This window comes from Myotis brandtii, unplaced genomic scaffold, assembly GCF_000412655.1.
Source record: "Myotis brandtii unplaced genomic scaffold, ASM41265v1 scaffold138, whole genome shotgun sequence".
Taxonomy (NCBI): Eukaryota; Metazoa; Chordata; class Mammalia; order Chiroptera; family Vespertilionidae; genus Myotis; species Myotis brandtii.
The window spans coordinates 64,763-76,873 of NW_005354915.1; the positions used below are offsets into that span (position 1 = coordinate 64,763).

The window sequence follows — 12,111 nt, forward strand, 5'->3', positions numbered from 1 at the left end:
GCACCCCCGGCCTGGTGGGTGGAAGTGGGGTCTCCGGGCGGGCGGGCTCCGGGTGGGGGCGTGGAGACCGAGGGTCGAACCGGCTGCAAGAGTGGGAGGTAGGATACGCCTCTCCTCTTTGGAAAGACTCCTCTCCTCCCGGAGCCCCAAAGACTGGGGACAGAAATCGGGGTCCGCGAGCCCAGGGACCTGGCCCAGGGACCGCCGCACCACGCCTCTTGCAGAATGCGTTCGGGTAGCTCGCGGAGCTGGGAAGAGCTCTAGGGCGGTGAGCGGGAGTGACAGTAGAGAAGGCAGAACCCTCCCCACGCAATCTGGCTTTCTTTCCCCATCTTCCCCTGCTTCAGTCATTACCTGCTGTCTGATATGCCCCTGGCCCCAAGTTCTGCTCTAGATTGTATCCGGTTCCCTTGAGTCTGGAGCGTGACATTGGAAGTTAGTGAGTCCTGGGTGAACTTGCACAGCTGTTCATTCTCTACGTTTCAGTTATATCCTCTGTGTCGGGTGGGGCTGGTTCTCTGGTGACCTGTCAGTAACTGACCATCTCTCCCTTGGCGTGGTCTGCTCTGAAATAGACTGCTCATTTAGACTCGGTTTAGCCTGGGAATAGCTGAGTGACTGGGCAGTTACCTCACTTTTCTGGTTTCCACACTAGTAAAATTGGGCCCCTGTCATCTGAGTCTGAGGCCGTCTTTGGCCACTGTAATATTGCACCCCACCAACTCCCTCTCATTCTTCTGTGCTTGTTTCACAAGTTTATTGGTTATCTCTTACTCCTACTAGGAAAATACCTTGAGTGCAGGGAGTTTTATCTTACTCACTACTGTATTCCCAGCTCTAAAACAGGGCCTAGAACAGTGATGGCCTGAGGGATGAGTAGGAGTTCCTTAACGGGATGGTGTTCAATTAGAGCAGGCATCCTCAAACTACGGCCCGCGGGCCACATGCAAATACAAATATTGTATTTGTTCCCGTTTTGTTTTTTTACTTCAAAATAAGATATGTGCAGTGTGCATAGGAATTTGTTCATAGTTTTTTTTTAAACTATAGTCCGGCCCTCCAACGGTCTGAGGGACAGTGAACTGGCCCCCTGTTTAAAAAGTTTCAGGACCCCTGACTTAGAATATCTATCTTGTTGGGTCATCAGAAGAACAGAACTCTCCAGGAGCCCACAGAAGTCACCAATGAAATCATCTTCGCCATCACTGGCCTAGAACATGGGAGGTGATCAACAAATAACTTCGGAATGTTGCCTGAATAGGAATAGGTGTTGGCTTATGTGTCTATGGTACCACAGTGAGTGAGTGGCATCCCTTTTACCCCAAGACCGTCCTGCCTCCCTTCCTGCCCTGTGTCCCTTCCTTTCTGATGACAGAAGTCAGGGAAGGAGGGAAACACCAGAAGTTTCACATCCCCTCTGACTGCTTGGACCCCCTTGACCAGTTACTCTCCTGGGAGGCCAGGATGAAGAAGAGGGGCGGTGAGAAGGAATGACACTGACCAGCCTCACCTTCCCCAGGTGCCTCACCCAGTCCTCCCCCACTGGAGCAGGGTGGTGACCTCCTTATTTTTATTTTATAGTGAGGAAGCTGAGGCTCAGAGAGGCTGAGCAGTTTGCCTGAAGTTCCACAGTTGGGAAGAGCCAGGGCTCTAGCTCAGAGGTCCAGACACTGACCCCTGTGCTCTAAGTATCCCTCCATTGCTGACATTTATCTTGCTGCCTCCTTGCTTCCTCCTGCCTTCTATCCCACGGTCTTTATTGTGTCTGCTGGTCACAGGCCCTGGGCTAGGCACTGGGGCTCCAGGGCTTCCCAATGTTGGGTTCTTGGTATTTGGAAGCTACCTCATGTCAGGAGGAGTTCAGTTCACCTCATTCTATTTATATAACACCATGCTCAGGTCTCACCTCCTTTCTCTGGATTACTCTCCTAGCTCCAGGGTCGTGGATATGGACCTTTTGCAGTTCCTAGTCTACCTGTTTGTCCTGCTAGTGTCTGGGACAGGAGTCACAGACACTCAGAGGACCTCCGTGGACCCGAGCCTGGAGATCTGTATCCTTTGGGGTTGGAGGTGGAGTTAATGTGCTATGCCTGGGGGACTTTCTAGGGATGGATGAGGCCCAGCTGATGAGAATAGGAGAGAAAAGGTAAGATACTCTCATCAAACCTTGATCGAGTCCACTGCCTTCTGAGCCTCAGTTTCCCTATTATGTTAAACAGAGAAGGCAATTTACATCTCTCAGAGGCTCAAGGACTCTGAGAATAGTACATATGTGCCTAGTACCTTGTGGGTGAGACCCTGGGCAGGGACTCAGGCCCTGGCATTCTGGGCCACCTACTCTGGGTTCAGGACTTGGGGACACAAAGATGAGTCAGTCCCTGGCTTTGAGGCCTTCACAGGCCCCACGTTGTACTTTGTGATCACTGCTGTGATGAGAACATGAGAGAAACGCTGTGCTGGCTTTTGAGCGAGGTCTTGAAAGAACAAAAGCTCGTAGGCGCCCTAGCCATGTGACTCAGTTGGAGTCACCTGTATACCAAAAGTGTGCAGGTTCGATTCCCAGTCAGGGCACATACCTAGGTTGTGGGTTCGATCCCTGGATGTTTATAGGAGGTAGCCGATCGATGTTTCACTCACACATTGATGTTCTCTGTCTCTCTCTCCCCCTTCCTCTCTCTGAAATCGATAAAAACATATACTTAGGTAAGGATTAAAAAAATAAAAAAAACTCATAGAGAAGGGTTGGGGGCATCCCAGGCAGAGTGTACAGTGTGAGCAGAGGAGCGCAGGTTCTGGGGACAGTGACTAGTTGCGGGAGATGGTGGGAAGACCATGGGGAAGGAGTACAGGAGCTAGGTCCTGAAGGGTTGTGTTCAGGCTCTTGGGTGTAGAATCCTCTGTACACTAAAAAAACTCATAGAGAAGGGTTGGGGGGCATCCCAGGCAGAGTGTACAGTGTGAGCAGAAGAGCGCAGGTTCTGGGGACAGTGACTATTTGCGGGAGATGGTGGGAAGACCACGGGGAAGGAGTACAGGAGCTAGGTCCTGAAGGGTTGTGTTCAGGCTCTTGGGTGTAGAATCCTCTGTACACTGGACAAATGATACATTGTAGGATGCAAACGCTTCTCAGTTTGTTACTTCTCTGGTAGGGAGGGCCTCAGACCTGGGCATCTGTGGCCTTTGCAGATATTTGCTGGTCAGGAATGGGCCTTCTGGGTTGGGGCCACTGGATTATCCAGGCAGAAGTATCAGTGCCAGCTCCTTAACTTAACGCTGCCCAGACAAGAAGATGTTTGAGGTGAAGCGACGGGAGCAGCTGTTGGCATTGAAAAACCTGGTACAGCTGAATGATGTCCACCAGCAGTACAAGATCCTTGATGTCATGCTCAAGGGGCTCTTTAAGGTGCATGCAGGCGCGGGGCAGCTCATGGCAGCCTAGTCTTTGATCTGGGCATTGAGGGATGAGTAGGCGTTCCTTAACGGGATGGTGTTCAATTAGAGCAGGGGTCCTCAAACTACGGCCCGCGGGCCACATGCAAATACAAATATTGTATTTGTTCCCGTTTTGTTTTTTTACTTCAAAATAAGATATGTGCAGTGTGCATAGGAATTTGTTCATAGTTTTTTTTAAACTATAGTCTGGCCCTCCAACGGTCTGAGGGACAGTGAACTGGCCCCCTGTTTAAAAAGTTTGAGGACCCCTGAATTAGAGGGAACTGCGGGCACCAAAGATTTGAAGTTGGGTTTAAGTAAACTGGGGTGTGGCTGGGCTGTGAAGGCCTCTGCAAAGCCACTCAGCCAGGGGGGGTTCCCTCAGGTGCTGGAGGACTCCCGGACAGTGCTCCTTGCTGCGGACGTGCTCCCAGATGGGCCCTTCCCCCAGGATGAGAAACTGAAGGATGGTATGGTCTTCCTGACCTCTCCCCCTCCTCCCCACCACCTTGATCTTCTCTGGTTGTTTCTTCCCTCCTGTTTTTGTCACGCTTTTTTCTCTCTGGAAACACCCTCTTGTGGCACCTTCCAGGTGTCCACCTTTGGTGGATAAGCACTTAGTATATGGTTTTCCAAGAATTTCTGGGCTTCAGAGCCAATTTCTGTGTCCCTGACACAAATGTATTCCTTTGTGCTGTCCTGTGCTTGAAGCACGGGAACCAGGGAGGAAGCTCTGCCCACTACGACTCCGGGGAACCTTGCCTTCTCCACCCCTGACCCTTCTGATAGAGAAGGCAAGGGCTGTTCGCATTTTCAGGAGAAAAAACAGGCCTACTGAAGTGACTGGACAGTGGGGGCAGCTGCCCACACTCCTTACTACTGTTCTAAAAGCCTCACCCTCCTTAAATCATTTTTGAGACTAGGTGGGACAAGCATAGATAAATAAGGTAAGAGACTATTCTGGGTCCCTTCATTCCCTCTTCCAAGAATTTCTCTCCGGTGATAATTTTCTCATGAACTGATGGCATTTTAACAATAAAACCTCTTAGATTACACTGAGAGAGGATGGAAGTGGCCTTTACATATTGAACGGTGGGCACTTTTACAAATAGCATCTCTCATCTCCACTGTAACTGAGGAAGTTATACGTATAACTTGGCTCTCAACCTATAAGTCAAGCTTACTCCTGAGTGCAAGGTGGTTCAAAGCCCAGGGGCTCAGAACCAGCTGGGCCTGCCTTTGGAGGAGTCTGCCTGGGCCTCATCTGCGGGCACTGGAACAGGAGCTGCCGCCAGGGCTGGGTCTACACTTATTCTTCATGCTGGCCTGGGTCGGGGGACCTGCCACCATGGTGAACACTAAATTCAGTCTAGACTGATCTATTGACGAGAGGAAGGATATTAGTGGGGAAACTGATGAAATTCAAATAAGGTCTATGGATGTATTGTATCGATGTTAACTTCTGGTGTAGATAGTTGTACAGTGGCTATGTAAGATGATAACAGTAGAGGAAGCCAAGTGAAGGGATTTTGTGGTATATTGTGTAAGTCTAAAATTATTTCAAAATAAGTACTTTATTTAAAATTAAATAAAATTGGAAGAATATATTTTTTAAAAACAAAGCCTGTCATGTTCCCTGGCCATGCTAACAGACCTGACCCCTCACAGACACTCTGATTGTGCTAACACCAGGCTCTTGACATTTGGATACTAAGTTGAGGAGCATAAGCCCCAGCAAAGCCTCAGGTGATGCATATGCCTCCTGTGCAGAATGACACCCACGTCTCTGGTCCCCACGGCAAATGAGTCTTCTAAGCCATGAGATACGGGGGAAAGAGCAGGGCCTCTGCAGTCAGACAGAGCCGGGTTTACAGCCCAGATTTGCCACTCACTTTCTCCCGGGTAAAATGGGAACGGCCACCACATCTCCCTCTAACGATGGTTTGAGGATTCAGTGATTTGGTGGACACAAAGCCCTTAGCACAATTGTCTGTTCTCTGCTTATGGGGCTTGGTGGGCTTGCCTCCATTGTCTGGGGAGTGTCTGGGCTGGCCAGGAGGGCAGTAGAAGGGCATCTGCCCTGGGCTCTCATTAGGTCCCTCTCACCAGCTTTCTCCCAAGTGTTGGAGAACACGGCCTTCTTCGGCGACGTGGTGCTGCGCTTCCCGAGGATCGTGCACCACTACTTTGACCACAACTCCAACTGGAATCTCCTCATCCGCTGGGGCATCAGCTTCTGCAACCAGTCGGGTGTCTTTGACCAGGGGCCCCACTCGCCCATCCTCAGCCTGGTAAGGACTGGGGCGGGGACAGCCGGGAGCCCTGCCTCCCAGTGTCCTGTGAGCCTCGCAGCTGCCTGCAGCTGGGCCTGAATGTCAGCTCTTGGCTGCGTTTTCTGTGATAAGCCTCAAGGCACCTTGAGGTGCCATCTCAAGGGGTTCTATGCTGACCTGGGTCCCTATGGGTCATCATCTGGCCCACAGTCTTGGGCCCTGGGTTCCAATGTGGAGGGAGTGGCTCAGGGGTGAGCGAGAGGCAGGAGAAGGCAGAGGATGACTAACTTTTCCTCGTCTGCAGATGGCCCAGGAGCTGGGGATCAGCGAGAAAGACTCAGACTTCCAGAACCCATTTAAAGTAGACCACACAGAGGTGAGCTCTGGGGGCTTGTGGCCATGTCTGTTCTGCTTCTGCTGGGCCATGGGAAGCCAGGTCCTGCAGGGGTTGGGGTGCCTGCGGTGGAGTGTGAGGGCTTTGGACTTGGAGCCAGACATACCCAGGTCTGGGTCCAGGAACCATCACTCACTCACTGGTGCCTTTGGGCAAGCCACTGCCCTTGTCTTAGCCTCAGGCCACCTGTCTGTTCATGGTGCACCCCAGCTATGGGGGGCAGTCAGAGGCTGTGAACACACCCTTCCCAGTGAACAGTAGGCACCCACATCAGGTGGATGTGAGGGAAGCCAGGGGGTGTCAAGTCATGCTCTTCTCTCTTCTAATCACCCAGCCAAGCTTCTATCCTACATTCCTGTACATGTGGCCATTCTAGGGGGCTGAGGTGGACTCTCAGGGCTGAGGCTGTTGGTAGGATGACAGATGGGGGCACATACAGTAGAGGAGAGGAGGGGATCAGAAGGATAGGAAAGAAGGGCTGGAGGACTGGACTCCTCAAATCACAGGCCGGCCCCTGCTCTAAGGAGGGGAGGGGAGTCAGGATCGGTGAGGGCTCTCAGTTTTATACCCTGCTTGCAGGCTAACAAGCTAGCCTGCCACTGTTGCACGGATACCGACAGGTCAGAGGCATCGGAGTTTACTAGAGCAAAAGCGGTGTCTAGACTGTTGGACTGGTCATGTTGGTTCCCCTTGTTCCCTGAGTCCCACAGGAGTGACACAGAGGGGCTCAGGTGGATGCCACACAGACAGTGGGTTTGCATCATAGCTGAAGAATACTAAGCTTGGAAAATTTACTGATTTATAGTGAACAGAAGTAAACCCGCTCTTCGTTTTGGGGGAGACATCACCTCATCCTTCAAGGTTCGCTGCAGGCACAATCCTGAGAAATGGCCCAGGTACAGAGTGGTCGGGGCTTTGTGTTCTTGGTGTATCCAGCAAGAACACGCAGGGACGCTCAGGCCATCCCTCAGCCCTACATGTCTTGGCTTAACTCAGATCCCACGAACGTACTATTCAGTCTATTAATCTGACTGATAGGGGCTAGAACCATATTTGTTCAGTTTGTCTCAGACCACATTTAATTAAGGCTGCCATCAACAGGACTAAGCCGCAGGATGAGGCCAGCCTGCAGTATTGGTCTCAGCCATGTGCTCCCGGATCCTGGACTCAGCCGGCTGTGATCAGTTTTGGGGAGACCAGTAGGTTTTATTTTAGACAATTGGATGTGGTCTAAGGCCAATCCGTTATTCATTACCACCCACACAAGAGTTTAGACTGACCTGCTGATCTTTGATGTTATTGCCAGTAATTACAAGGGCAGTAGATGGACCCCACAGCTACCCTCATCCCTAGTGGAGAGATAAGATACTCCGTGGCCCACTGTCTCCCACGTTACACTGGATTTGGGTCACCGTTACATCCTTTGGCCGAATCCTAAGTGTCACTGTGGAGTTGCAGCCTCAGTTGCCCTACATGATAGAAGCCCAGGCCACTCGGGCATCAGGAGAAGAAGATGGATTTGTATCTGTGAGATTGAAACAAGGTCGTACTGGCATGAGTGTCTGCACAGGGTCACTTCGGGAGCTGCCTTTGATGGCATCAGGCACACAGAATAGTTCAGTAATCACGTGGTTGAGAATGACACATCCAGCAGCTGGTCAGATTGTCATCTGCAGCTGCCACTTGGCTTGGGCAGACCCTAGGATTGTTTTACCAAGTGGCAGTGCTGGACATAAGGCACAAAGAGGATTGATTATTCCCCGTGTCTCTTGGGATCTAAGGCGCTTTCTCCCTAGACGCTGGGATTATTGCTACAAGATCGGCGTGTCATATCCCAGGACCTATAATGTCACTTTGTCACTGATCATCCCTTACTTTCACCTAGATCTTTGTCCAGAAGGGTCAGATGTGAATGGGACAAGGGCATTTTTACAAAATTTCAGAGGCATATCATATCCCCTATCTTGGTCCACATGGGCCACTGTGGGGGCAGTTGGCAAGGACGTATTCAACCAATTGGTCATTATCCTAATGATCTTGGGCGTACTATTTCAACCTGGGACTCCGGGTAGCCAAACCAGAAATACAGGGTGGGTTTGTGCCATCAATGGCGGCAGGTGTGTGGCTTCATCTAGTACGATAATGCATTCAAGTGGAAATGACTCCCATCTGGGTAGACTGGATCCGCAGTTTGGTACTGGTCAGTCTCATCAGAGAAAGGGCCTTCCTATGGGTATCTAAGCGAGTGACCCAGACTGTCCAGTTTTCAGCCACAATTTGTTTCCACAGTTCATGGCCCCGAAGATGGATGGCCATCTCATCCACTAGTCTGTAGTCTTCTGAGCGGTAGCCCAGAAGACTATGACATGCTTGGTCATTAGGAGTATCATCTAGCAAAGGTGGTGGTGGCGGCTTTTAATTCAGATCATTGTCTGACTGGCCTTTGTGGCAGCTAGTCTTTCATTGTTGTCACTGGAGCTGATGGCTGCTGTCACCCATAGACAGCTGTGTCAGGGGTCCCCCAAACCTCCCCCAGGTTAATGATTCCCTAGGGCTCAGTGTATGGCCATGCTCACAGCCATGATCTATTAGAAAGACTGGCATGTCTGCTTGTTGATGGGAACGACCCGTTAGGGAGGAGGGACTAATGGTGCGGGGGTAGGAGAGTTGCTCCATTGCCAGGCAACACTTGAGTTTAGTGTCAGGAATTTAAAGTAGGCTTTAGCCAGGCCTCGTGGGAAAGGGATCCAGGAAAGGATGGGCAGTGTTTCCCTTTTGCCCCAACTAGGTTTGGGTCCCTGGTGAGGCTGAGCCATTGAGGATGAAGGGCCAGGATCCCTCGACCGGCCATCCCCAGCCAGAGCCAGAAAGTATGGGAGAGGCCTGCCAGCTCATCTCCCCCAAGAGGACCAGAAAATTAACTTGTAAGGACAGGAGGTAGAGTGTGGTCAGGCAGCACTGTTCATGAGGACAGCGACACTAGAAGGGGACTGGGTTTTGAGGAGATGCAGCCATGCCAAGTTGGGGGCACATTTGGGACATCCCAGTGGAGGTGCCAGGCAGGCACTTAGATATGGAGGTGCACATTTAAGGGGTAACTGGCCATATAGACATAACCAAAGCCATGGGTTTGGAGAGAGCAGAGGGAGAAGAATGCCCCCAATCAAAGTCGTCCTCCTCCTCCTCCTCCCATCCCTGTTCACCCTGTGTTCCTGTTTCCTCACCGGCACCACCATCCACCATCCACCATCTATGAAGCCATGAGCCTGGGCACTATTGTCTTCTCTTTCTCCCACCCCCTTTCCAGGGTCTGTCAGTTTGACCTCTGATCCACCTGCTTCCTGTGCACTCCCTTGCCGAGACAGGATGCCTGCTGTCTCTTATTCTCGCTGGCTGCTCTCCCCTCCTCCTCAGGGGTATGGCAGCCAGGGCGTGGGGGGTGGTCTGCGGTTGTCGGGCACGTGGCCCCTCACTCTGGGAGGATTCTGTTTATTGTTTCTCTGATGCCCGTGCTTGTTCACACCAAGGTACTTGTCCCTGTGCCCGGAATGTCCTCCTCCCCTCACCCTCTTTGCTGTCAGCCTCTTGCTTATCTTTCAACCCACTTAGCCTTGTCCCCAAGCCCATTTAACCATCTCCATGTCGTTGGCTCCCTGAGGGCAGGGCCTGCATCTAAGCAACCCTCCTGTCCCCCGCAGTGCCCTAGCTCGGAGTAAACTGCTGCCAGTGGACTGAGTCAGACCACTCTGCTCTTCCCCCAGTTCATTTCTAGCACCGACCCTTTCCAGAAGGCCCTGAGAGAAGAGGAGAAACGTCGGAAAAAAGAGGAGAAGCGGAAAGAGATCCGAAAAGGCCCGCGGATTTCGCGATCCCAGTCCGAGTTATAGCCCCGTTGCAGCCCATGGTTCAAGGGGCCAGGAGGAAGAGGAGGAGGCAGCGTGGCCAAGGTGAAGCGGTGCCATCTGGTTGGTGGTGAGAGTCGGCACCTGTGAGAGAGGAGACCATGTTTGCTTGGCCCCCGGGAGCCGGCTTTGAGCCCAGCTGCAGGGACTGGGCCGCGGAGGCTTGGGTTTCCTCCCGCGGCCTCCCTGGAGGGAGCGTTGAAGGGACCCTGTGCTGCAAACACAACTCTGTGGAGATGCTGGGGGAGGCAGGAGGGGTGCAGGACTGGACCCTCCCAGTGGGTTAGTGCTGATGCTCGGCTGGCTGCTGCTCTCCATGGGGAGGCAGCAGAACCGGGGTCTGAGCCGCGTGTGGAGGTGCCACGCCTGCTGCTGGCTGCATTGTCACTGAGCCACACGGCACAAGGTCCAGCCCCCTGCAGAGACACAATAAAAGTCGGCAAACCCTCTGGGCAAATCACAGCTGGTTTGGGCCCTAGGAAGCTGTGAGGCCTTTTCCAGACAGGTGGCGAGGGGCCTGGGTTGGGGAACCAGAGGCCCTGAGAGGTGTAGAGAGCACCTTAGAGAATGTTCCACTTCATCAGGGAGCCCCAGGCTCTGGCAGGGCAGCAAAGTAGGGGCTTGGCTTAGGCCTCCTAATCCATTCTCTGCACTGTCCTTGACGAAGAGTCGGTGTTAGAAAGGGACTGGAAGTGTCCTGGGTGGGTGTTTATCCAAGGTGACCTTGGAGTAACATGATCTCTATCCTCAGCTAACTGGGGACAGTCATAGAACAAGTACAGGAAAGAGTCAACTGTCCTTTCTGGCAATGCTGGGAGACCCTCAGCCTGTGGGCTGCAGCTCTGCAGAAGACTGCATTGTAATGGCAGGGCTGCCCCAAGCTGGATCAGTCAGGCAGTGAGCTCTCTGGTTCAGGAGGGATGCGAGCCGAGACCCGTGGTCACCAGGCAGGGAAGCTGCAGTGGCCTGAGTGAGCAGCTGCCCTTCAGTTGTGCTCTGCCCAGGCAGAGTAAGGAGGACCTCTGGTGGGATTTCCAGCGCTGTCTCTTCAACCTTGCAAAGCCAGGGTCTGATGTGCCACTAACCAGATGCACCGTGTGAGTGTGGTGGTGGAAACAGTGGCCCACAGGGTCAGGGGGTTTCCTAGTGGCCAGACCAGCTCCCAGGGTGCCTGCTGGTGGCAACAGTGATGTCTTCATTGGTGCTTTCAGCATGGTCTTGGACGTCGTTCCTGTCTGTTGAGCTTCCAGACACGATCTGTGACACCCGTGGAAAATCTGGGTGCTCCCAGTATCCCCTAAGACAGGGCTCCTCAGCAGTGGCACTGTTCACATTTGGGACCAGATAATTCTTTGTTGTGCAGAGGTCTGTGTATGTGTGATATTTAGCAGCATTCTTGGCCTCTACTTACTAGATGTCTGTAGTCATCTCCCAGTTATGACAACCAAAAATGTCCCCAGACATTGCGGGATGTCCCCTGGGGGCAAAACCTCCCTGGCCACATCCCTTCCTCCTCCTTATCTCAGCCCCACATCTTCCTGTGCTGTCCCATCACTGCCCGGAAATGCTGTTGATAGTTCCTGAGGACCCTCCCAGGCCTCGGGGCCACTGTGTTGTCCTTGTTTTCTGCTCTTGGTCTGAGTCTGCTCTGTCTCTTCCCGACTTCTCTTTCCTCACCTGCGCCCTGAATAAAGAGTTTACTGGCTTAGTCTCTCCTTCGTTCTTCTTGACAGCTGCATCCTCTAAGACAGGGATAGGGAACCTTTTTTCTGCCAAGGGATATTTATAACATCATTCTCCAGCCATATAAAATTATCAACTTAAAAATTAGCCTGCTGCCCTAGCCGGGTTTACTCAGTGGTTAGAGCACCGGCCCTCGGACTGAAGGATCCTGGGCACATACCTCAGTTTCTCGCTCGATCCCTGGCCCCACTTGGGACGCTTGGGATGCGTGGGAGGCAACCAGTCAATGTGCCTCTCACATCGATGTTTCTCTGTCGCTCCCCCTCCCTTCCACTCCCTCTAAAAATCAGTGGAGAAAATATCCTCGGGTGAGGATTAACAACAACAAAAAATTAGCCAGGTATATTTGGTCAAACATTTAATTAAC

At 52.3% G+C, this 12,111-nt stretch overlaps 1 protein-coding gene across 3 annotated transcripts; it reads left to right on the top strand.

Moving 5' to 3' along the window:
- Nucleotides 1-18: 18 nt before the first annotated feature.
- CCDC134 (coiled-coil domain containing 134) lies at nt 19-11,712 on the top strand. Of its 3 annotated transcripts, XR_313259.2 has the most exons (8): nt 19-98; nt 1,933-2,051; nt 3,282-3,403; nt 3,818-3,902; nt 5,542-5,723; nt 6,010-6,081; nt 9,407-9,515; nt 9,861-9,933. XR_313259.2 is itself a non-coding variant. In XM_005860627.2 (7 exons), exons 2-7 carry the CDS (start codon nt 1,949-1,951, stop codon nt 9,984-9,986), a joined length of 690 nt encoding a protein of 229 aa, XP_005860689.1. In that variant the 5' UTR covers nt 19-98; nt 1,933-1,948; the 3' UTR covers nt 9,987-11,712. The 3 variants fall into 3 exon arrangements, 2 of the variants coding, with proteins under 2 accessions (XP_005860689.1, XP_014390582.1); XM_005860627.2 differs by lacking the exon at nt 9,407-9,515 and having other exon boundaries at nt 9,861-11,712; XM_014535096.1 differs by lacking the exons at nt 9,407-9,515; nt 9,861-9,933 and adding an exon at nt 6,679-8,419.
- The last annotated feature ends 399 nt before the right edge of the window (nt 11,713-12,111 follow it).